This window comes from Hypanus sabinus, chromosome 7 (genome assembly GCF_030144855.1).
Source record: "Hypanus sabinus isolate sHypSab1 chromosome 7, sHypSab1.hap1, whole genome shotgun sequence".
NCBI classification, from domain to species: domain Eukaryota; kingdom Metazoa; phylum Chordata; class Chondrichthyes; order Myliobatiformes; family Dasyatidae; genus Hypanus; species Hypanus sabinus.
The window spans coordinates 35,467,289-35,494,096 of record NC_082712.1 but is presented as its reverse complement, the minus strand read 5'-3'; the positions used below and the strand labels follow the sequence as shown (position 1 = coordinate 35,494,096).

At 39.4% G+C, this 26,808-nt stretch overlaps 2 protein-coding genes across 3 annotated transcripts in view; one reads left to right on the top strand and one right to left on the bottom strand.

Annotated features, from left to right (window-relative positions):
* dmgdh (dimethylglycine dehydrogenase) overlaps positions 1 to 4,514 on the bottom strand; it is a 112,218-nt gene extending 107,704 nt beyond the window's left edge. For both annotated transcript variants that reach the window (XR_009513072.1, XM_059974464.1), the window contains exons 1-2: positions 4,249 to 4,514; positions 2,639 to 2,816 (exon numbers count right to left, since the gene is read on the bottom strand). Coding sequence is in view for 1 of the 2 variants with exons in the window: in XM_059974464.1 (XP_059830447.1) it covers positions 2,639 to 2,816; positions 4,249 to 4,388 (318 nt within the window). In the remaining variant the exon portion in view is untranslated. The remainder of the gene's footprint in view (positions 1 to 2,638; positions 2,817 to 4,248) is intronic.
* Positions 4,515 to 4,692: 178 nt separating this feature from the next.
* On the top strand, positions 4,693 to 20,112 carry bhmt (betaine-homocysteine methyltransferase). The gene is made up of 8 exons (XM_059974465.1): positions 4,693 to 4,850; positions 5,569 to 5,701; positions 6,589 to 6,707; positions 7,303 to 7,494; positions 12,046 to 12,193; positions 14,503 to 14,685; positions 18,465 to 18,693; positions 19,846 to 20,112. Exons 1-8 carry the CDS (start codon positions 4,731 to 4,733, stop codon positions 20,036 to 20,038), a joined length of 1,317 nt encoding a protein of 438 aa, XP_059830448.1. The 5' UTR covers positions 4,693 to 4,730; the 3' UTR covers positions 20,039 to 20,112.
* Positions 20,113 to 26,808: the final 6,696 nt, after the last annotated feature.

Here is a 26,808-nt window from a genome sequence, read left to right as displayed (position 1 = left end):
CCAGTTCCAGATTTTTCCCTCGGTGTATACCCATGAGTGGGTATAGCCACAAGGCAGCGAAGGTTTCCTTGTCCTAGATGAGCTCCCAACCATGGCTAACAAGCCCCATCTGCCCGAAGCAACTGGTTTTAATTTGCCAGTAACCCATCTTTGCCCCTTCTGTCAGTAGAAACTGTTCTGCTGGGCTTAGTAGCTAAGCCACATGTGAAGACCAGGAGCTGAATTTGGTTGGCAGAGGCTATTTGAGGTGCATGCCATTGGGAACATTTAATAAGTAGAGGGGAGTCCCCATTACCACCCCCAGTATAACAACCTTTGTTATATTTGTTTGTACTTACTGTGAATTCCCACAAGAAAATGAATCTTAGGGTTGTATATGGTAACAGATATGGACTTTGATAATAAATTTACTTTGAAATTTAGTCCTAGTATGAATGCTACTTAGCCTCTTCCCTGATGGGAGTGGGACAAACAGTCCATGAGCAGGGTCGGTGGGATCCTTCACGACATTACTGGCCCCTTTCCAGCATCTTTCTGTATATATTTCCTTGATGGTAGGTAGGCTGGTACTAGTGAAGTGAATATCACTGTTTGCAACAGTTTTATTAACTTTTATTTAACCGCCATTGAATCATAGAAAACTACAGTATAAGAGGCCTTTTAGCCTTATGTCTGAGCCCAAGAAATTTTAGGATGCAGCAGAATATAGATTTAATTGTATAAAGAATAGGAAAGAATCATTTAGCAGGTTATACATCAGTAGATACATTATATATACTACACTGAGAACAGTTAGGCACATGTGGAGTAACTTATCCTGAATATAAAAAATACACAGGCTGTGGTAGAAAAACATTATTTAAAAAAGTTTACAATAATACAATTTAACTGACATGTTTTATTAATTAATGATTTCATTAATAAAGTTAAAGGAGAAATGGGGACATTTAACATGCACATTCTGCACTAGAACACATTCTGCAAAACCGAAAAAGTAAAAATATCACATTACAATTTTCATTTGACATCAAAATAAATAGAAAATTTAAACTGTATATTTACAATGGATCCACACATGCAATACAAAGTGCAATAAGTACAAAAGAATAAATTTATTTGAGGCATTATGGAATATCATAGTTTTTATATACATCAGTAAATAAAATTTCTGGACACAATTCCTTACAAAATCCCATAATATTTATGATCATCAAATCACGTGATTCCATCGCGGAAGCCAGTTGTCTGCCGTTGCCCCATGATACCCCCTCCAAAAAAAAAATGAGAAGTAGTTAACAGAAAACAATTACGATATCACTGGTTCCAGTTATCATATAGAATACTACAACTCCAGAATGTGGTTGAAAGCCTATCTCAAAAAATACAACGGCAAAAAAGTACAATTCAAATATCCCTCCTATCTCTCGCTCTTTCTTTCTGAGATGACTGTGCATCTTCTATACACTAACTCAGTAATACTTAATCCCCAAGTACAAAGCTCTGTCCCAGAGAGAAGATAAATACTAACTCTAACAGTAGGTCAGATGGAAGATATGAATTGCTGAACAACTCATCCTTACCCTCATGTTTCTTACTTGAACCCCATACTGATTGGCAACATATTTCAAGCATTATGCAAGACTTAAGCTTTTCCAGAATTCATTCTCACTTGAACCTGGCACACTGCAATGAAATAATTAGTGTGCACAATCTTTGGGTATTAAACTGGCATTTTGTATTTTACAGACAGAATCAAGCACTCCATATCTATTGAAGTACTTTTTAATAATAGTCATGTGGTCGCAAGAAATGTAGTCATAAGAAAAGCAGCAGGTAGGTTGAAAACAGAAATGTTGCAATGACCAGATAAGCTAATTTTAGGTTTCTCTTCTTGAAAATGTCACCAGTGCAATCTTCACTTCAATTTTAGAATAGATTTGTTTAATCCAAGAGGACACTCCTGGAAGTGAAGCACTCTTAAGACTTGTGCATGAAGCGTATTTGTGTGCTCATCATCTCTAAAGTAGGACTTGACTCATAGCGCAACCCTTCAGCTATCAGCTTGAATAAAGGATGTACTAGCTGGTTCACCCTGAGTTCTTGTGAACATTCACCCTTCAGCTATCATGACCAATGTAAAAGGATCAATTCCCTCTTGGTTGCTTGACTATACTTGCTGTAAAAACAAAATATCTGCTAATTTACTTAGACTGGACTCCTGTAAATGTATTTCATTACATATAATGGTGGGAAGATATTTGGGATGTGCTACAAACGTTAAAAGCACTGTGCGAAGTCAAAACCTTCTTCCCTGCAGTCCATCACTGCAATTCTGTTGGCCATGGAGTTATGGTTGATTATTTTTCTTCAACAGGCAGAAAATATAACAAATTCTCTAAAGGCAAAATACTGCAGATGCTGTAAATATGACATATAAAACAGAAAATGCTGTAAATACTCAGCAAGTTGGAGAGCTTCTGGGTTGAATGGACACTTTTTATTCTCACACTTTCTGTATGATCCGCTGAGTATTTCCCATACTTTCTGCTTTATATTAGGTAATATTGATTTGAGACCTGCTAAAGATGCTAGAAAGAAAATCCTGAATAGATTGAAAATTAATTGGCAATTTCCTTACCGCATGCCAAGTAGAACCAGCTGTTAGCTCAGACTTCTCCAGCAAAACAACATCTTTCATCCCAGCTTTGGCAAGATGATAAGCCAAGCTAACACCGACACAACCACCTCCAATTATAACCGTTTCAGCTTTACCTTTCCACTTTTTCAAGGAGGATGAAGGTGGCTCATTTTCTTTCCTAGTTTACAAAGGGACAAAAGAATTAGTCTTATATATTCAGTGTGGCAACTGTTCCAATTAATATGCTCCCAATTACACTTTGCTAGTAATTATTCTATTATAATAAATGTATATAAGTGTATACCCTCAACTTGCTTTAAAAACTGTTGCTGCATGTTTACGCATAGAGAACTATAGAACATAAATGCCCTCCAACTCATCCCGTTTGTGCTGACTACATGTACAGTAGATATGCAGAAATGAACCTGGCACGTCGGTGCAAAAAGATGAGCAAGTCCAAGGAAGTGGGGACTGTTGACAGAAGTTCATACCTGATCAATTCACAGTCTTGGATTATCTCTACATACTTCACTGAAACATCCAATGGTTACATCACAGACAGAGGCTACTTGCTCCATAATTCTTTTAGGAAATCCCTTTCGCAAAAAGCAATCTTGTCAGCCCCACTCCTCAAACCTGTTCTCCATAGCCCTGTACTTTCCTTTCAGAAACTTATCCAGCTCCCTGCTGAACACTACAATTGCACCTACCTCCATATTAGCCCTGAAAAGGCAGGCTTTATTACTTTCCCTCATATCATTTTTGCACCTTTGGCCAATTATCTTCTTTGTATGTCTCCTTGATCTGGAATTACTATTAACGGAAAGCGATTTTCTGTCTCACTTTCGTTATCCATTCTGTCGTTATCTTTCATGATTATAGGTGGCTGCCACAGGACTCTAACCCTATCATCCTGGAATAATTTTGTTAAATATCTTTGGCACTCACTCCGTATCTTTTACTGTTTTCCAACGGGAGGCAATACTTCAGTGGTGTACCTCATACCTACATTCATAAAAACAAGGATCCCGTGTGCGAACAAGAGAAAATCTGCAGATGCTGGAAATCCAAGCACCACACTCAAAATGCTGGAGGAACTCAGCAGACCAGGCAGCATCTATGGAAAAAAGTACAGTCGACGTTTCGGGCCGAGACCCTTCGTTTACATTTTAACTACATCCTCAATCTAGCCTGCCACTTTCAACTATGAACACATGACTCCGTTTCAAATCAGAATCAGATTCATTATCACTGATTTACCTGAAGTACAATTTGGTTTGCGGCAGCAACACTTTTAGAATTGTACTTTATAGTTTATTCTGCCTTTTCTGATTCTTCGTTCCAGAACACTTCAGCATTTAATTTAACCCGCTCCCATCACCCTTTTTAAACTCAGCAGGCTGCCCCGTTTAACTTTTCCGCACTTGACGTCAAGAGGTTAAATCCAAGAAACTCAATACCTAAACGATCTAACATGCGCGCAGGTGAAAGAAAAACTGGCTTCAACATGGGCAGAATACTTTTGAAACCGATATGATCACGTCCACAAGATTACATACTGAGCTGTCAGAAACGGAACAGTTTCAGGCAGGGTTTCAGAAAGCACTCACCCTTCCTCGGATGGTTTGGTGGGTGCTGTGCTGCCCACACAACGGGCAGGAATCCACTGGCAGCGTCCTGCCAAAGCTGTCTGTAATGGCAGTTTTCGATGAAGAACTTGGACTTGAAAAGCTTTGAGTAACCGCAACATTCTCAAATACCGCCCGAAGCAGAAAATAAATAATTAAATCTAGTTGCCTCTCAGCACCTCTAAAGCCTTCTGTCAAGCCTAAACTCTTCGTAACCTTGTCCCGTCGAAAACTGGGAATGCGCAAGAGGCATCCACCAATCAGAGAACAGGAGACTGCTATCTCCCGCCAATGAAAGAGCGGAAGTTTGCTAATGAGGTTCGGGATCGTAACTGACCAATGATAGAAAAGCAAGGAGCACCAATGAGAGGGAAGCATGCCGTCTCCAGGATGCCGCAAGCCACCAATGAGAGGTGAGGGGTGGATCGCTGGCGTCCGCGATCCGCTTGGCGGTCTGTATAAAAATGCTTAAGGACCGAGGTTGTGCAGCGGAGATCGGTGAAAGTTCAAGTGGAATAAGGAGTGACACAATCGCGACTGACGAGATGCCACCTGTGGGACACGACAGAAACACAGCATATAGAGTATGTCGTTTTAAGATTGCTTTCTTTGCCTAAGTTGTCACCTTGTTAACGTTGTCAATGATGGATCTGTTGCTTTTTTATAGGAAGAAATGCCGTTGCTTTGATGGACGAGTATCACTGCCGTGGTGTCGCGATTCCCTAACTCCAGCGTTTCCTTGACGCGTCGCGATTCCCTAACTCCAGCGTTTCCTTGACGCGTCGCGACACCCCTGGGCCGGGCGCGGTGCTTGCACCCTCCCGTCCTCAGCCACACCTTCACTTGGCGCAGATAATTGCGCGCCGAATAAAGGCTGGCGTCAAGTCGCCCCAAGTGCGCATACTGAACAGAAAGTTGTCTACTTTAGCAGGCTTTCTTGGGCAATTTATTTTGTTTTTAGCTAACTTCATCTAACGGCCAGGATGATATTTTCTCTTTCACACTTACCGCAATGTAGCTTCGATACAATTACGGGCGGGTTTGCTAGTCCTGATCATTAAAGGTTATTCGCGTTCCTGTTTACTATTTATTTATAAATTTCAATACTTTGAACACTTTCTTTACTATAACTAAATGACTGCCTAATGGGTGAATTCAGAGAAATTAGGTAACATCAATGGTGAGCCCAGCCCAGGATCTAGTAGATTACACAGACAACGTGCCTTTCTAAATTATGTTTAAACTCTAATATGTAAACTGTATATTGAATCATTATGGTTAAGATGCGACATTTTATTGTAGGGACTTCTGGAGCGTTTAGCAGCTGGGGAGATCATTATTGGAGATGGGGGATTTGTCTTTGCTCTTGAGAAGAGAGGATATGTCAAAGCTGGTCCCTGGACTCCAGAAGCAACAGTTGAGCATCCAGAGGCAGGTAAGGCCACAAAAGCAAAAGCTGACTTTAATACCAACTTAAAATACTTTCTGTACACTTTATCACACACGCTTCCTGTCATTTGGCAGGTCTAAAATCTTCAAAGCTGAAATCCAACAATATACTGGATAATACCACTGCAATTAGAGCACCAAATTATCATTGTCAGAATAAAATAGTTCATTTTAAATGAACCCATTGGTTTGCTCTCCACTCCATCTTATTAAGTTGGTTGCTAACTTGCCAGAAGAACATTAGGGTTTAGTCTTCTACAGAATATTATTGGCTACATATCAGTGTTGAAGATTTCAAAAAGCTGACTATTTGCATCTCAAATTGAAAAATCCAGTTCCATGAATTTTTCAGTAGATTATTTGTTTAAAATTTATACCTGATGTACGTATTAGTTGACTTGCACACAACTATTTGAATTTCAGGAACTACAATTAACTTAATTGTTTAAAACACAAACTAACAGTTGTTTGTGACAAGTAAATGTGACAGGAATCATAAAAGCAAAAAAGCTTTTAATGAAAAAAATTGAAATTTGCACATCAATTAAACCTATTTCAGAAGAGATTTTTGAAGCATAAACAAAATTATAAACACACATAATTAATCCAGATTCAAATAGATTCTATCTACTCAACAAGGTAATTGGTGATCTTATTTATACTGGCAAAGAATTCTTTTATACATTACTTGATTAACACGCAATAAAATATCATACCAGGATGTATTCTAATTTTTTTTTGCATAGTTGAAAGTAGCATTAACCAATAAATAATTTTATCTAAATTACTTAATGCTATAAAACTGAATAGTCAGTTAATCTTTTTAATGTGGTAGTAATTAAAGTAATTTAATGTTATTTTTAACTTTTACAGTGAAGCAGCTGCACCGTGAGTTCCTCAGAGCTGGCTCCACAGTCTTACAGACGTTCACTTTTTATGCAAGTGAAGACAAGTTGATGAACAGGGGAAATTACGTGGAGAAAAAAATTACCGTAATATGAATTTGTTTAATTTATTATTTATCTACAAGTTTCTGGCCACTATGTAGATATTAAATAATGTAATTGTAGACCGTTTAGGATATTTATCATAAAATATTTTCCTTTCAAGAATTTGTATTTAAATGCCAATGTTAACATAGAAAATGTACCACTGTAGCGAGCCACTTGAAGTGCGCTAGGAAGTGGGTCGCCACACCACTGTGTTTTGCACATGTAATTCAGTAGAGTCAAAGAATATGTTTGGAGGGGTGAATTAAATCTTGATAGTGAAATTAGGTGGTAATTAGGTGAGAGCAAGTTAGAGGTATTTCAGAACCTGGAAGCAATGTGGCTAGAAGTGCAGGCATAAACAATGGAAAGAAGGGCAGGGAATATTCAAGAGGAGCAGCATCTGGGACCAAGAGTTAGATGACTGGAAGATGTAATATAACAGTGTAAAATGGAAATGCTTACTGAACTATTTCTCAGATTTTTGTGCATAAGGCTTTATATTGACTTAATATACAGTACAATGTTATTGTCATAACATCTATAATTCTGTACTGTCTGGCTTTTTAAAGCAAATTAATTTATTTTCTTCATTCAGGGCTCTAAAGTGAATGAAGCTGCGTGTGATATTGCTAGGGAGGTAGCTAATGAAGGAGATGCCCTGGTTGCTGGTGGTGTCAGCCAAACTCCATCTTACCTCAGCAACAAAAGTGAGACTGATGTAAAGGCAATCTTCAGAAAACAACTGGATGTTTTTGTCAAGAAGAATGTGGACTTCCTTATTGCTGAGGTATGCAGTCTTTCCACTTAACTAGTTTCTGAATGTTTACCTTCTTTAACAATAAAATGCCAATATGTTGATACTGCATATTGCAACAATGCAAGTTACTTGGATGACTTTTAACATACTCATTTTATCAACTTTTTTGTTGGAAAGTGCCCAACAAATCCTAATTACTTGACCATGTGAATCGTGCTTGGTTGAATAATTGCAGACTGCTGCAATTATTCCTGCATGAGGATTGCATTTTCTTCCTAAGCAAGCAAGTGATAAAGTATCTTTCAATAATAACTAAAGCTCTTATTCCCATTCTTGGTAAGTACACATCAATTTCTTGAGCCAGAGTCCGGGTATTTCTACTTAGTAGTGGTCATTATGGTTTTATAAACAGCGGCTAATATTTTCCTCTTAATTCAAAATTCAAAGTGCTGCTTCTACTGTTTATTTGTAGTTCACTAACAATCGTGGCTTAGAATGCGGTTTCATTTTATATTTTAACTAAAAATTGCAGCCAGTCACCAAACACCTTAACACTTCCTAAAAGAAGTTAACAAGCTACTTAACCAGTATATAAATATTAAAGTTTCAGCTGTGAAGTGCACAATATTTGTGTAAAATGGCTTAACGAAGATTGAGAAAAGCACAATTTAGTGGCCAAGCACTGCAGGTACTGATTACCTTGGATTGAAGCACCAATCAGATTGTTGGTGAGGGATGATCATCCCAAATATTCTAAGAAGTAAACAAGTGTGACAGTAACCTACTGATGAAGAGCTCTATCGACTATTTGAGGACCCAACAGGAGGTCCCGGAAATTAAAGAAGAGTGCAAAGGTAAGGTGAAAATATTGCTATAAAATAGAACAGGCCATAGATGGACATGAAGAAAATTAATTATTAAAATAAATGCTGGAACTGCTTCATTAATGCAGAAAAATGTCAGAAATGAAGCAGCAATCTTTGCTTAATTGCACTGGCTGAGGTATGAAAATAATTATTTAAAAAATTCCTTTTTTTATGTGCCCACATTACCATCTCATGCTCTCCTGTTTAAAGGCAATCCCCTACTTTATAGAAGGGCATAACACGGAGCACTATGATCAGACACCACTCGCTACACACAAGCAAGGTAATAGCTGATTTAATTGGGAAGGTGAGTCTGCAGTGTGTTGGAGTTTGGAGGGTATGTACTAGATTACCATGGTCATGATGTAGATGTTGGCTGTGTAGACATAGAAGGGCTGTTAATGCACTTCTTTGTTTGCCCTGACTAATTCCTGTGAAAGGTGATCTGCAGCAATCAAAAAAATTAGTTGCCCTTAGAGCAATAATTTTGTCATGAATTGCACTACTTCATGATGGAGATATTGTCTCAGCTGGATTTAAACAAGTCCAGGCATTTTGGTTTTGTATAGCCAGGATCATTCCAATCATGGAAATGTATATAGAGATGGAACTATACTCAAATGGACAATTGTACTTAAGTACTGAATGTCCCATTTTCAAGAACTCACTGGTTCAGTAGATGCAACTGAAGAGCATCACTTGACCTGTCTCCCATTGGATCAAGCTGATGCTGAGGAAGAAGGGCAGAATGGCTTGCGTGTCAGTTAATCAGCCAGTGGATGCATGAAAGGCGGCCCCATCTGCTCATTATTAGTATCCTGAATGCTGAAGATTTGTTTGCCTTGATGCACAATGCCAGAAGGTCATATTGTGTGTAACATCTGGCAGGATTGGTTCTGTGTCAAGCATGCATAACAATGCCAACAGTAGAAAAAGTAGGAGCTCCTTTTGAACATTCCCATTGCTATTATGGGAGGTGAGCTCCAATATATATTCACAGTTGGATTCAGCAAGCACAGAGAACTTTTGCAGTTAGCTATAAAAGGCATTCAGAAAGTCAGGTGCACCAAATGAGCGCAATGCAAGCAAATTCTCTAAACTCTCCTTTCAAAAAGAAAAGAATGAGACATTATTTTTCATCTTTTCTATTTATCCATTAAAATTACTGTGACTGAAAGGTGAATTTACCACCTCCCTGTCTAGGGAAGTTCTTGGGCTCTCCAAGAATTAGGAATTCACTGGGTCTCATGTTAATTTTAAAGGGCTGAGGACTGATTAGTCAGCCAAACATTTGAAGGCAAAGGTAATTGATCCTGAAGAAGATTGTCTGTCTTTGCTTTAAAGTCTTAAAAAATCCCCTTCAAACTTCTTTGAAGAGCTTTTTCTCTTGAAGTAGGAGAATGGAAGCCCCCTTGCAAACCAACCAATTTCAATGTAGGATCAAGGCAGCTTTTGCCCTTATCCTTCAGAAGAAGGGGTCACTCACCTTCCCTTGCAAGTTGAGTCCAATGTTTGACTTGCATGGTTTAGTTTACTTAATGCGCACACTATGATGTATCTGGTCATAGTGTGGCTCAGCTGGAATTCTTGTTTATGTTGTAAGCAAACATAAACTAGTTATTATCGTGAAGAGCTGCACTCCAGGAATGAAGCTTAAGGAATAGTATAGGGGCAATCAGTTGGCACAGAACTAATGAATGTGGAGCTATCAATCGTTGTATAAGAAAGAATATCTGTGACAATGATGTAGGCAGTGATTTGTCTATATTCACTGCACTGGTGGACAGAATAAATTAGTCTGCCTCAAATGGGGAGCAAGGACAAGCATTTGTTTGCAACATAAGGAACCCTGCACCTCAAGCACCAAACAATTAAATAAAATGTATTTGTTTTTACCATCATATAACCTGCTGTGTTCATTGTGCAAGAAAAATAAATTTCGTTTTTACTGTGAGTGGCTCCTGTTAGTTGATTCATGTGTCCTTTTTGGTATGTATGAAAAATCAGATCTTTGCTCATTTGGTGATAATTGCCAGTTGTTGGGCATTCCTTAAGACACTTAGCAGACAGCTGGCATCATCCTAATGCATTTATGTTACATTGGAGCTACTACATGATATCTCAATCCATTAGTACCACAGCTACCTTTCTTTCACCTTTATCCTACTACAGTCACTTTACCAAAGCAGTTTGCCATAGTTGTTAAAAAGTCACCCCTTTTAGGAATGTAGTAAATGTCCATTCTTTTCAAACTTTTTAAAAATCCAGTTAATTATTTGCTATTAATTTAATTGCACTTTCATCGAATACTTTGGCTTGTGTTCTTTCTAATGTAAATACAGTATTCCAAGTAGATCCACAAACAAACTGTATTTCTTCTGAATCAAAATATGATTTTATTCAATAAGATGGTCTGGAAGAACAAGCTAATAATGATAACCTTTTAAAATAATCACAAGAAACAAAGAGTACATGTTGGACCATAATACAAAATACATTTTTTGCAAGTTCTGTAAAATATGGAAATGGAAATTGAAGATTTTTTAAGCAAAACATTTCAAATTGTAAGTAGACAGATGTTACAGTATACAACACCCTGTGGCCTTTTCCCACCACCCTTCCATGTTATCTATCCTTCCGCTGAAACAGCAATGTACTTTTGCTCCTTTCACTGGATTCTGGTCACAATGTGGACTCTTCTAGATATGGGAAAACCAGAGAGTGGGTGACAGCTTACAGTATGTCTCTGTCCAGCCTGTCAGAACATTGAGCTCATACGAAACACAGACTGCTCAGTGGATCTTGCATCTCCAAATTTGCCTGCCATTTCAATTTTCCATCTGACTTCAATTCAACTTTAAACTTTAATTTCTGCCACTCTAGCTGCACTATTTATGATAGTCAATTGACCTATTGAACAGCATACCCTTGGGAGGTGGGAGGAAACCAAAGCACCAGGGGAAATCCATATAATCATGAGGAGAATTTGCAAACTCCACACAAATGATGCCCAAGGTCAGTATCACAAATGCCGCCTGGAGCAATGCGACAACAGCTGTTTACTGTGTGATTCAATCTCCCTCAGTCCCCTCCATATTCCAGTGCTTTTTCTTTCTTCTCCCAGCTTTCACTTGAAATTTGTTTCATTCTAATTTTTTTTGACAGATGGTATTTTTGCCAAATATTTTGCTCTTCATAAATACTGCATATTTTCTGTATTTAACACAATGTAAATTACTATTAAGTGGTATTTACATACCACAGAGATGATAAGCGAGGTTAAGCAAGCCTGGGAAAATAATTTTTATGTATATAAATTAGAGGAGATTAAAATTAATTCCAAGTAGAATATTAGTATTTCTAAGGTTCTTTGTCCTGGTACAAAGAGCTGAGAAGTAAAACCTTTTACATTTACTCAACTATACTTTTAGCCACTTGAGTGTTTTCTACCTTGGATCATAGAAAAAGTTCCAGATAAATAATTTGACCTATCTGTTTCAATGCATTTTTGCATTTGAACAATAGAAACGTTTAAACTAAGTGCGGATGAATCATGTAATGCTCTCCTTAACATTCTGCTTGCAACTAACCTTTCACTAACATCAGCTGGGAGGAAAGTACGAGCCGTAGGTTTTTGTGGAACTATTTTGTAATTGGAAGCTTGATCCTGGGCAAGTCAGATTTGTATATTATGCCCTGTTGCTCTTCCTTGCAGTATTTTGAACATGTGGAGGAAGCAGAATGGGCAGTCCATGTTATGAAGGAATCTGGCAAACCAGTTGCTGCCACCATGTGCATAGGTCCAGAGGGTGACCTGAATGGAGTATCAGCTGGGGAATGTGCTGTCAGACTTGTGAAGGCAGGTAAGACAATTCCCCGAACTTTCCTTTTGGATAAAGTAGCTATTCCCGATATTGTCCTTGTATATTTTTCTGTTTTTATATAGTTTATTAAATACTTTCATTTTAATTTTCTGGAAATTTATGACGATGCACAGGCTTTGTCACCAGTGCTTATACTAAAGCACAAAATTGCATCCTTATAATATCTTATTTGTGAAGAATTTGGCTTAACAATGTATAAATTACTATCTAGGGCAAAGCTTGAAATTCTCAAATCAATTAGGTAATACTGGCCGGGTCATTACATTAAATTGTATTCAAATGGGATCATCCGTCTAGAAAATTGCAAGGTTCCAGATCAACAGCAATTCACTTTTCCTTTCTGGCTGGAATCCACCAAAACAGCAGAAAGTGCCACTGTGGCACAACCAGACTAGCCCTTCCTAACCACAATACCCTTGCATCCTTCTCTGGTTAATTTTAATTGACTGCATTTGGCTGGTGCAGTTGTACGGAGTCAACAATCATTCTTTAGCCAGATAATGCTTCTGATTGGACAAGTCAGAGAGTGATGAAGTCTGTATTCAGGTAAATTTTAATACACAAAATTCAGTCCCTACGCTGGAAATTCCTGCACTGGCACCTCAGAGTTACAGTTTCCCATGTGGTTTAATACCAGAGGGAGTGCTTGAAAGTAAAATGGGGTAAGTTCAAGGGGGATATGAGGGGTGTTTTTTAACTCCAGAGTTGTGGATACTTGGAATGTACTGCCTGCTATGGTGGTAGAGGCTAATATAATGGAGGCTTTTAAGAGATGTTTGGATAGTCACATAAATGAATATGGACGTGGTGTAGGCAGGAAGGATTAGTGTTCGGTGTTTTTGATTTGCTTTTTAGCTGGTTCAGCACAACATTGTGGGCCGAATGGCTGTTCCCACGCTGTACTGTTCTGTGTTCTATGTTTAAACTTTCTTTCTGTTGTGAAGAGTTCCTGCTTTGAATTCCAAGTTGCCCAGCTAAGATTCAGTAAATCTACTGAATAGATTTTTGATATAAAATTCCTGTTGCATAACAGACATCATGGGGCTACACAATTTGAATTTCACTGGCAACATTTCTACCAAAGTATCCCAGAGGCTAAGTTTTCTGCCCAAATCCTTTATGTATCTGATCTGCTTTATTGAAGATTCACTTGAATAAAGAAATCATAACACTTCCCATGGTACCTACAGCACTCTTTCCACAATGACCAGACCTTGAAGTCCTCTACTGCCACTACTACAACCGCAATACAACTTTCTACAATATCTACTTTCGCGATACAACTGTCTGCCTTCTAAGAATAAATATTTCTTTGGCCTGTACCATGATCCAGACACTTAGCAGAATCAGCTTCTTAATCAGTACATTATTCTAGCTAGATGGTTCATTGACTACTCTACCTATGCACTTCCAAGTTCTCACCTCATTTGGCACTTCAGTTATATACAAGAGAAAATCTGCAGATGCTGGAAATCCAAGCAATGCATACAAAATGCTGGAGGAACTCAGCAGGCCAGGCAGCCTCTTTGGAAAAGAGTACAGTTGACGTTTTGGGCCAAGACCCTCCAGCAGTTCTCAGTTACATACACAATTTGTTTGCTGGCAGGAGGGGAGTTTCACGGCTCACTGATACGCTACTGGGGAAAAGAATGCTGATTAGGATCAGCATGCTGTACATATTTTCAAATTTCTCCAACTCTTTAGATTAACTTTATTTGTCATGCATACATACAACATTGAAACACGCTGTGAGATGCATTGTTTGCATCATCATTTGTGTTGGGGGCATCCCGCAAGTGTCGCCACGCTTCCGGTGCCAACGTAGCATACTCGGAACTTACTAACCCTAACTGGTATATCTTTGGAATATGGGAGGAGACTGGAGCACCTGAAGAAAACCCACATGGTCTCTGAGAGAATGTAGAAACTCCTTACAGACTGTGGCAGGAATTGATCCCTAAGCCACTGTAAAATGTTGCGCTACACTACCATGCCATTATTATCAAGACATTACTGCATTTCTTTGTGCAATTTGAACAGTTTGGATAGTGACTAGAGAATGAAGTAGGTTGAGTTGTAGCACCAAAATATAACAAAATCATGATGACAAATTAGCGCCAATCATTTATATTGCAGTCACTAGCAAAAGTGGTATTTCCATTTCCAGGTCATGAAGGTACTTGAATGTTTTAGTTTAGATAATAGTTTGTATATATGATTTAAGAAATTTTGGTTAAGACTGCTAAATTTGGTTTCTGCTGCTAAATATCCAAATTCTTACTTTTTAGGTGCTGACCTCGTTGGAGTGAACTGCCATTTTGATCCGACCACTTGCCTTAAAACTATAAAGCTTATGAAAGAAGGATTAGAAGCTGCAAATCTGAAGGCTTACTTAATGTTGCAGCCTCTTGCCCTCCATACACCCGACTGTAACAAGCAGGGATTCATTGATCTACCAGAATTCCCATTTGGTAAAGTTTAAATTTCTTTCTTCAAATTCCTTCTGACACGGTTGCAGATAAGACTGAAATGAGAACTGGGCCTTTTCCAATTGTCACTGCATCTCTATGTAGTTGAGGTGGGACAACAATCTGGAGAAAAGCGAAACAAGAAAATGTCAAGATCTTTGTTAGCAAAGCTCCCCTCATGAGAAGCTCATCCAGAAGATAAAAATGCATCCATGATAACCTGGCCATTTTGATTCATGATTGGCTTTCCCATAGAAGACAGAGTAGTCATTGGATCTTATTCTAGCTGGAGGTCTATGCAAAAATGTAGATTGCAGCATTAGTAAGTTCGCAGATAATTCTTAGATTGATGATGCTGTGGCAACACACAAAATGCTGGAGGAACTCAGCAGGCCAGACAGCATCTATGGAAAAGAGTACAGTCGACGTTAAGGCTGAGGCCCTTCAGCAGGACTGGAGGAAAAAAGATAGGAGTCAGAGATAGAAAGTGGTGGGAGGGGAGGAAGAAACACAAGGTGGTCGGTGATACCGGGAGGGGGAGGGTGATGTAAAGAGCTGGGAAGTTGATTGGTGAAAGGGATACAGAGCTGGAGAAAGGGGAATCTGATAGAGGACAGAAGGCCATGGAATAAAGTAAAATGGGGAGGACAGGCAAGGTGAGAGAGGGAAAGGGGATGGGGAATAGAGGGGAGGGGCAGTACTGGAAGTTCAAGATAGTGTGTAGGTAGTGTAGAACACTGTTAAAGGATACAGTGGGATAGTAGTAAGCTGCACTTGTAAGCAGATGACATTTAATTTGGGCATGTAATGTGTAGCACTTCAGGAGATCGAATGTAAAAAGAATTAATAGCAGAATCCTTAACAATGTTTCTATACAGAGAGATCTTAGTTTCCAAGTCAATAGCTCCCTGAAAGTGGCCACACAAGTTGTTGGGGTGGTAAAGAAGGCCTATGGCAGAGTGGCCAACCTTTTACATTCTATGTGTCAATTTTTTCACGCCTGAGTTCAGATGCGCCATACAACTCTTGTACCCCCATTCAATTCTCGTAAAAACATGTTAACATAGACATATTTAGCATTTTTACAAAATATATTGATTTAATATAAAAACAAGATAAACATTACTTACCTTAATGAGACTTAACAAATACATTTTGTCTTCTTTTGATTTCTTCCTTTTTCTTAATCCCATATTCTTTCCATAACTCAGACCCAAGCACTAGCTTCAGTTTTCCTTCTATTTCAGTCTGATGTTGTGTTTTATAGTGTCTATTAAGATCATGTCTTCTATTATGTGACAAAGTGTTTTCACAAACAATGCACAACGGTTTTCCTGCCAGACCCGCTATAAATAAGAACTCATTTTCCCACTGTTCATTAAATTCACGCTTACAATCACTTTCTGCTTTTCTTTTGCACTGTGATGGGTAACCGAATGTAAAAACAAGGCTTAATTTTCGAAAAAATGCAAAACTGCAAATGTTCACAAATGATGAACAAAGCATAACTCCGTAGCACACGAGTGTCAATTGTAAACTGACTGGTAAAAACTGCAACGCACCACTGGTGCAGATGCCTGGCGCCTCAGTATCAAGTTTCAAACGTGTATTGAACAGTTATGGAACGACTGCAGAACTAAACTTCTTTCCTATTTTGACTCCTTGAACATTTTTTAAAATTGAAAACAAATTAATGTGAAAGAAGATAACATTCACCAAAAGATTTGCACAAGATAGTAAAATCGCTAAAATAATTACTAAGTTTTAGATTTATTCTCAGTAAAACCTATTTCTAGCTCTAAGCTGCTTGAATTTCTGTTTTGGATTTTTTTTCTACAAATTGGTTTTTGGTTAATACTTTTTGCATGAGTAGGCTTACTTTTTTATTATTATCTCTGGGTGCAATGTGCCACTTCTAATCATCCAATGTGCCACTTTTGGCGTATGCGACATAGGTTGGCCATCCCTGGCCTATGGCACACTTGCCTTTATTAGTTGATTTAGCTTTAAGAGTCAGAAAGTTATATTGAAGGCTTATAAAACTATGGTTGGTCTACATCTGGAGTACTGCATTCCCTTCTGGTAGCTCCATTAAAGCAATGATTGAAGGTTTTGGAGAGGGTGCAGAAGAGGTTTACCAAACTGCTGCTTGGATTAGAGAGCATGTGCTCTAAGACGAAGGAAAAAAAAGCTAGAGCTGTTTTCTCTGAGAGGCAGAGGCTGAGGGTGGACTGGTAGAAGTTTATTAGCTTGAGAGGTAGAGAGAGACAGTCAATAAAACTATTGCTAGCGGACATGAACTAAAATAAGAGGGGGTAGCTTTAAAAGAGCTATGCAGTAGAGGAATTATTTACAGAGTTGTAGGTACTTCAAGTGCACTGCCAGAGGTCGTTGGAAGCAGATACAAGAGAAGTGTTTAAGAGGCTCTTAGATAGGCATATGATGGAGGGATATGGATAACTTTTGGCACAAAGAATTAGTTTAATTAGGTGTCATTAGCTTAATTACTTCTGCACAACATCATGGGCCAAAAGTCCTCCCCTGTGCTTTACCATTCTGTTACACAGAATGTGTTCTGTCAGTGAGCAAACTAATTATTTTGTCAATGGCTAAAACTCACAGAGTTCTAATTATCTAAGTTGATATCCAGTAAGTATCAGTAAGTTTGAGAGCATGAAATTTGGAAATGTTAACTGAATTTGGGAATGTCCTTGTATTTATTTTAGTCTTTACCCAATGCTACCCAGTTGTACAGTGATAATGTGTTATTTATACCTTGTCCTTTCTACCTAACTTTGGATTGCTCACTGTACTCTAAAAATACCTGATGATCTGGTTCTGAGACTTACTGCTGGTCCTTGGATTCTAAATCTACCAATGATCTACCGGCACTTGTAGCACAAATTATGTACAGAAGGTCACTAGGTTTATCATGCTCAGTTGGATCAAAACCAATGATCTCTCATTACCACAAATGTTTTTAGTGCTATCATTTTCTTCTCGTTATATGGTAGACTCTGTCTATATTAATCTTGTTAGTTCAAGCAAAATGTCTCCCTACATTGCTTACATATTTAGATGTGGATCATTCAGTAAAAAGTTGAGAATTTGACATTCCAGTCCCAGTGGGTTTCTTGGAAGAAAGGCATTAAAATGTAGCTGATTAGTAATGATTTTTGTACCATTTACACATGTCAATGACAAAAAGCAAAGGTATTCATCTGTTTTTTTTTGAAGGTGAATGTGGAAGGCTTTGCAAATTTTGTATTCTAACACATGACTAGACAAAAATGTAGAAAAGAAGTACCTAAATTTCTTTGAAACATAGCCAGGATTGTACCATCTGGTATTGACCCATTGGCATTTTCAAGATTAATGCTAAAGGTGAATGTAAACATCAGTCAGGTTTCCATTTCTAGTGTCCACATGCTATTAAAAGGATGAAGCTGATATATCTCTTGTTCTGGATCTCTTCTTTGGTGTATGCATTCTCATAGGTACCACCACTATGGTGTACTGTCCAGCGGAATTGGATGAATGGAAAGAATTTTGCCACACTGCAATCAGAAACTTAAAAGCTAGATATTAGTTGCCAGCAGAAGCCATCCTTCTTAGTTGCTCCAACATCGTGTGTGTGTGTGTGTGTGTGTGCCCATGTCATTAATAACCATGTCTGAGTTTCCTTAGTGTTAAGGATCAGATATTTTAGCGCCAATGGACACAGTATATGGCATAAAATTTGTAGAAAAATGACATAAATTTCTTTTTCTTTCTTTTAAAAGCACTGGAGCCACGAATTCTCACCAGATGGGACATTCATAAATATGCCAGGAGTGCATACAACCTGGGAGTCAGATACATTGGAGGCTGCTGTGGCTTTGAACCTTATCATATTAGGGCCATAGCTGAAGAATTGGCAGCTGAGAGGGGCTTCCTTCCTGTAGCTTCAGAGAAACATGAAGCCTGGGGAGGTGGTCTTGCCATGCATACAAAGCCTTGGGTGCGAGCAAGGTACGAGAAATTCCCTGTGTATATATATCTCACACAATCTATTGGAAATAATTTCATACAAAATATCAGACACCAACTTTCTTTTATTTTATTTCATACCTTTAATCAAATTTTGGCAAAGTTGAGGAAACCTATTCAACATTCTCATTACTTGGATACAAATTCTGAGGCAAAAATTACAACAGCAGGGCTCAAAAGTAAATTTTCAATTCTCAATGATTCAGTCAATAACTTTGCAGCATTTTGTCTTTTTCAAATACTTTTACTGAAATACTGTATGGTAACAACATTTTTAAGGTACCTGTTATGTTTTGTAACTTCAAACCATTAAATTAATTCAAAAGAAGACATGGGCATTTGAAACGTGAGTCTAACTTTGTGTTTTACTTTAAGCAAGGCATGCATGTATCATGTGGTAACATGATGATACATGCAATTGATGTTTTTTTTTGGCATATAATAAATTGTATAAACAACAAGACAGTGTCTATACTTCATTAGGAGTTTGAAGAGATTTGCTAGGTCAACAAATCAATACACTCAAAAACTTGTATAGATGTACCGTGGAGAGCATTCTGACAGGCTGCATCACTGTCTGGTATTGGGGGTGGGGGTCTACTGCACAGGACCAAAAAAGAAGCTGCAGAGGGTTTGTAAATTTGGTCAGCTCCATCTTGGGTACTGCCCTACAAAGTACCCAGGACATCTTCAGGGAGCGATGTCTCAGAAAGTCAGCATCCATTATTAAGGACCTCCAGCCCCAGGGCCTGCCCTTTTCCTACTGTTATCATCATGTATGAGATACAGAAGCCTGAAGGCACACACTCAGCGATTCAGGAACAGCTTCTTCCCCTCTGCTATCTGATTCCTAAATGGACATTGGACACTACCTCACTTTTTTTTAATATTTAGTATTTGTTTTTTGCATGATTTTTAATCTATTCAATATATGTATTCTATATAAAGTATACTAAGATTTATTTATTTATTTATTTATCTATCTATCTTCTATATAATGTTTTGCATTGAACTGCTGCTACTAAGTTGACAAATTTCACGTCACATGCCAGTGATAGTAAACTTGATTCTGATTCTGAAATTGTGCCTGGTTCCTCACCTATATTAAAGCATTTTCCATGAACTGCTTTACAGAGCTCAGCGGACATATTGGGAGAATCTAAAGCCTGCATCTGGCCAACCATATTCAGCTTCCCTTTCAAAGCCAGACAGCTGGGGTATGACCAAAGGACACACTGACCTAGTTCAACAAGTGGAAGCAACATCTGACAAGCAGTTGAAAGACGCGTTTGAGAAGCAGAAGAATCTTTCTGGAGTGGTAGCTTAATGTTCTGTGCAGACAGAAATACTAAATATGTGAATAAAACTTTGAGCCATTGAATATTATTTTGTATTTTATTGAGCTTATGTATATAGTGAGTTTTTTTTTGCCTTCCTGATTCCAGTATAAAACGCTGGTTGTGTTCCTGTTGTAGAGGTCTGAGAAACACCACTGTCTCAAATCTGCGTTTGCTTAACCACATAGTAAGCTTTAATGAAGGATTGTGTGGGCAAAAGGACAAGTCACATTACAAGGACTTGAGCACTTCAGCGAGTCTTCAATAAATCCTCCACTACTTGGCTCCTTCTGTCCACCATCCTTTACCCCTTCTCAGTCAACCTACTGATTCGTCTCATCCCCTTATCCTCTGCTCTGCATACTGGCTATATTTCCACTCCACTCTCAGTTCTGATGCAGGGGCTTGTTCTGTGAGAGGCGTGTGACCTCCCTCATCCTTCCCTCCACCACATATTCTGCTTGACCCACCAATTTCCTCCAGCAGTTTGTCTTTTGCTCATTTCAATAAAGTTTTGTTGAGCTTTCTTCGAAAATAGGGTTAGAATGTACTTCCAGCAAGGGTTAAGAGCATTTATTTTTAAATATGAGAGATGTCATTTTTGAGATCTGCCCTTGGCATCTGTCACTCAGTTCTAGGCTGCTATCTGTAATCCCTGGCCACCCCAGGGCAAAATGTATAGGTATGAAATTCTATTAGCTAGTACTGGCAGAGGGGAAGGTGCTTTTAAACCTTGTTTTCTGATCTTACATGATGAAGTTTACTGGGGGAAGTAATAGGCAGTTTTATGGCTGATGATTTTGCAGTTTAAAAGATTACTGAGAACTGAAAAGTAAATGCTCCGTGTATTTAGCCTATTCTGGAAAAAATGCAAAACTTCCGCTTAATCAATAAATTCTAAGGTCATAAGACATAGGAGCAATCTATTCTGCCCAATTCTCCTCTTCTTCCCCCCACCCCCATTGCATTTGAGCCCTGACTAATCAACCCTCTCACTGTGGTACTATTCTAGTGGGTGAGTTTCTATAAAATGTACCACCATGCTACTTTGAACATATTTTCTACTAATTTTGGGTAGTGGAAGTGGACACATGTTGCACAGGTTTAGTGAAAAGGACTCCTAAGCACATGTTAACTGCGTATAGAGTGCTTTCGAGGAAAATTTACTTTAAAGTGAAAAGATATACATACATGAGGGGATTCTGCAATTAAATTAATATAGGGACAATATTACTGTACAAAATTTTAAATTGCATCTACATTGCCAAGAAGGATGGCATTCTTAAAGGGTTTTTATGTTGTATACAGTTTCTCCTTGGTGACTGGAAGGCCTATTCCAGAGCACTAAAAACATCATTCCATGTTTTCACTGGTAACTTAGCAACCAGCTTACCATATTCATCTTTCTTTTCATGATTCTTTTCTCCTGAACTCAGTCATAATTGGAAGTATTTTGTATATATAGTTTCCTAATTAAAGCTTCCTCTTATCTGGTTCATGACTAGCACAGAGTGCTTTACCCAAAATGGGAGAAACAAAGTGAATGACTGCTACTTTAGTTGCCTTAAAAGGAAATTCAGAACTTAGGGGAAAGTATCACTTCAGCTTGTTAGGACTTGGATTCAAATAGCATTCACTCAGTTTGAAGTAGCCTGTACACAGAATCCTGAAATGATGTTGTGAATTAGAGGCCCTACGTATATGTTTGGCCCTCACTTCAATTTACACAGCATTTACATCTCACTTGATGAAAGGAAAATCTTTGATCAAATTAGAGTAAATGAATCCCGAGAAGGTGGAGATGTGCAGCCCAAATATAGCACTTACACTGAGAGATCTGATGCACCATCAATAACTCACTCTAAGACGTGAAGGCGAGATATCGGCTTTTATTGACTGGAAGAAGGAACAAGCAGTGAGTGACCACCATACTACATCCTGGAGACTGAGAGGCTGGGCTCAGGCCTTGATCGCCTTTATACAGGGGTCTGTGGGAGGAGCCACAGGAGCAGTCAGCAGGGGGCGTGTCCAGACAGGTATATGTAGTTCACCACAAGATCTCTGCAAAATACTTGAGTCAGCAGTGCTGAGAAGTAGTGAAGAGCAAACAACTACATTTGATAAGTGCAGTTGTGCTTAGCTTTGAGTAGAATGTTCAGCTAGTTTTCCAAAGTGCACTCTTATGACTCGATACAAAGGTTTGCCTAGCTTTTAAGTGGTATTCAATATTCCTGAGGATCTTGTAGTTAGTGAGTACATGGAAGGACAAATTAGATTCCCTCATGAAACTGCACCTCTGAGTTCTGTAGTGACATTTACTTAATGTGACTGGGAGATAGTGATGCACCATCAATAACTCTCGGAGACGGGAGGTGAACGATAGGCTTTTATTAGCAGCAAAAAGGGAGCATGACATCTCAGAGACTGAGGGAGAAGCAGTGCCTCCAATCGCCTTTATACAGGGGTCTGTGGGAGGAACCACAGGAGCACTCAGCAGAGGGGCGTGTCCAGACAGGTATACATAGTTTACCACAGATAGTTCACTGGATGCTTACAAAATGACCTAATATTTGGTATTAATCTACTTCTATAAATGAATGCAAAGCTGCAGCAAATTTCAAGAAGGACAAACAGTTAGAGTGCAGATAAGTTTTATTAAAGGTTCTAACATAATGGGTCTTTTAAATATGCCTAAGCGCCAGAATGGTATCAATACCATGTGTGTGTGCACGTGGCACGAATGCTGTGAGTCAGAGTCTGGTTTAATATCACCGACATACACATGCCATGAAATTTGTTGTGTGGCAGCAATACATTGCAATATATCATAATAAAAATTACAGTAATTATATACCGTGTATATAAAAAAAGTTAAATAGAAGGTGCAAAAAGAGAGAAGTAGTGTAGTGGTCATGGGTTTAATGTCCATTCAGAAATCTGATGGCAGAGGGGAAGAAGCTATTCCTGAATTATTGAGTATGTGCCTTCAGGCTCCTGTACCTCCACCCTGATAGCAGCAATGGGAAGAAGCTGTGTCCTGGGTAAAAGGGGTCCTTAATGTCAGGGGTTGGCTTTCTGAGGTATTGCCTGTTGAAGATGTCCTGGATGCTGGGGAGGTAGTGCCCGTGACCGAGCTGGTTGAGTTCACAAATTTCTGCAGTTCATTTAGATCCTGCGCAGAGCCCCCTCCCCCCCACCCCCACCGCCACCATTCCAGACGGTGATGCAGTCAGTTAGAATCTTCTCCACGGTATATCTGTAGAAATTTCTGAGTATCTTTGGTGCCAAATCTCCTCAAACTCCAAATGAAATATACCCACTGTCATGCCTTCTTTGTAACTGCATCGATATGCTGGGCCCAGGATAGATCCTCAGAGATGTTGACACCCAGGATCTTGAAATAGCTCACATTTTCCACTTCTGGTCCTGAGATAAGGACTGGTATGTGTGCCCTTGTCTTACCCTTTGTAAAGTCCACAATCAATTCTTTGGTCTTACTGATGTTGAGTGCAAGGTTGTCGCTTCTTGGACCTTTGACCAACAAGTGACTGGGAGATCAGAAGCTTGAAAGGAATGAATCAGGATTTAACTCAGGTCCGCTGACCGAGTAGAAAAAGGCAGCAACTTGTGGCAGCTTTTACTCTTGGAGCTTTGATCAGTCACTGATCGGGAGATCAGAACCTTGAGAGGGGGGAATGTCACTCTGGCAGCAACTCATGGTTGCTTTTTTGGAGCTCTGACCAACAACCATTCGCCATTTGGGATTGATCAGCAGGAACAAATTAAAGGAAGGCAGGGGCAAGCACAGCAGCCATTGTTGGAGTGGTCAGAGTTAGAGTGGTGATTTTGAGGCCTTGGTTATTGAGGCTTCAGTGAAGAGATGCTTAAGTCAGTGAAGGCAATAAAGAAAAGCTGTAGGAGAGTTTTTCCCCTCCCTTCTTTACATTTATTGCTCAGCTAGGACAGCAGGGATGCCAGGAAGGATAGTGCAATACTCCTGTTGTGGTGTGTGTGAAGGCAGAGAGACCTTCAGTGTCCCTGACGACTACACCTGTGAGAAGTGCATCCAGCTGCAGCTTCTAACAATCCGCCGGAACTGGATGAACTCCAGATCATTCCGGAGGCTGAAGGAGTGATAGATAGGATGTATAGAGAGGTAGTTACATCCAAAGTGCAGGACGCAGGAAAGTGAGTGACAAGTTAGGAAGAGGAAAAGGGTGAAGGAGCCAGTGCTGAGTACCCCTGTGGCCATCCCCCTCAACAACAGGTACATCCCTTAGGATACTGTTGGGGGATGACCTAACAGAGAAGAGTCACAGCCATCAGATCTTTGGCATTGAGTCCATCTCTGTGACTCAGAAAGGGAGCAGGAAGAAGAGGCATGCTGTGGTGATAAGGGAATCATTTGTTAGAGGAATGGACAGGAGGTACTGTGGGCAAGAACAAGATTCCCGGATGGTATGTTGCCTCCCGAGTGCCAAGGTCTGGGATATCTCAGATCGCGTGTTCGGCATACCTATGTGGGAGATTGAACAGCCAGAGCTCGTGGTCCATGTATATACGAGTGACATAGATAGGATGAGTGACCGGGTTCTGCATAGGGAGTTCAGGGAGATATGTGCCAAGTTAAAGGGCAGGACCTTCATGGTTGGGATCTCGGTTGCTACCCATTCCAAGTACTAGTGAGGCCAGAACAAGGAAGATTATACAATATAACACGTGGCTAGGGAGTTGGTGTGAGATGGAGGGCATAAGATTTTTGGATCATTCGGCTGTCTTCCAGAGAAGATGGGACCTGTACAGAAGAGACCGGTTGCACCTGAATTGGAGAGGTACTAATATCCTAGAGGGAAGGTTTGTTAATGCTGCGTGATGGGGTTTATCTAGAGTTGCAAGAACCAGAGTGCCAGAACAATTAGTGGAGACACTGTGGAAACAGATTTTGTTAAGACTTTAGACAAAGTCAGGAATCAAAAAGTTGAGCATGGTGCAACTAGTGTCCTGAGCTGCTTATACTTAAATGCAAGAAGAATCGTAGAACAGAAAGATGAGTGCAGGGCATGGATCAACACCTGAAATTGTAGCCATTAGTGAGACTTGGTTGCAGGAGGGACAGGACTGGCAGCTCAGCATTCCAGGGTTCTGTTGTTTTAGACATGACTGAGAGGGAGGGATTAAAGGAGGAGGGATGGCATTACCTGTCAGGGAAAATGTCCTGGCAGTGTTCCATCAGGACAGATTGGAGAACTTGTCTAGTGAGGCATTATGGGCGGAACTGAAAAATAAGATATGTATGACCACGTTAATCAGGCTAAATTACAGACCATTCAACAATCCTAGGGAATTAGAGGAATATATTTATAAAAAGGTCACAGACTGTTGCAAGAAACATAAGGTTGTTATCGTAGGTGATTTTAACGTTCCAGATATTGACTGAAAATTCCTTACTGTAAAGGAACACTTTGCTTCTAGTGACCACAATGCCATTAGTTTCAACGTCAATATGCAACAAGATACTGTAGATCTGGTTCATGGGTTGAGATTCTAAATTGGATTAAGGCCAATTTTAATGGTATCAGAAATGATCTGGTAAGTGTGGATTGGAACAGGCTGTTCTCTGGCAAAGTGGGAGGCCTTCAAAAGTGAAATTTTGGGAGTACAAAGCTTCTATGTGCCTGTCAGCATAAAAGGTAAAAGATAACATGTAGGGAACCTTGGTTTTCAAGACATATTGAGGTCTTGGTTAAGAAAAAGAGGAGTAGCATAGCAGGTATAGGCAGGTAGGAACAAATGAGGTACTTATGGAGTATAAGAAATGCAAGAGAACATTTAAGAAAGGAATCAGGAGGGCAAAAAGAAGGCATAAAATTGCTCAGGCAGACAAGGTGAAGGAGAATCTGTAGATATATAGAGAAGGATTCTATAGATATATTAAGAGCAACAGAATTGCAAGGGCCAAAATTGGTCCTCTGGATGACCAGAATGGTAATCCATTTGTGGAATCAATACAGATGAGGGAGATCTTAAGTTATTTTTTACATCTGTATTTACTCAGGAGATGGACACAGAGTCTGTAGCAGTGAGGCAAAGTGGCAACAACTTTATGGCCCCTGTACAGTTTACAGAGAAGGAACTGTTTGCTATTCTGAGGCAAATCAGGATGGATAAATCCCCAGGGCCTGACAAGGTGTTCCCTCAGTCCCTATGGGATGCAAATGCAGAAAATACCAAAGCCCTTGCAGAGATATTTAAATCATCCTTAGCAACAGGAGAGGTACCAGAGGATTGGAGGATAGCCAATGTTGTTCCACTGTTTAAAAGTCTCTAAGCATAGACCAGGAAGTTACAGGCCAGTGAGTCTGACATCAGCTGTGGGAAGGTTATTGGAAGGTATTCTAAAGGACCAGATACATCAGCATCTGGATAGACATGGACTGATTGAGGATAGCCAGCATGGTTAATGCATGGTAGGTTTAACCAATCTTATAGAGATTTTCAAGGAAGGTACCAGGAAAGTGGATGAAGCAAGGCAGTGGATGGTGTCTACATGGACTTGAGCAAGGCATTTGACAAGGTCCCGCATGGGAGGCTAGTCAAAAAGTTTTAGATGCCCAGCATTCAAGATGAGGTAGTAAATTGAATTAGACATTGGCTTTGTGGGAAAAGCCAGCGAGTGGTAGTAGATGGTTGCCCTTCTCACTATGTCTAGTGGTGTGTCGCTGGGATTGGTGTTGGGTCCTTTGTTGTTTGTCATCTATAT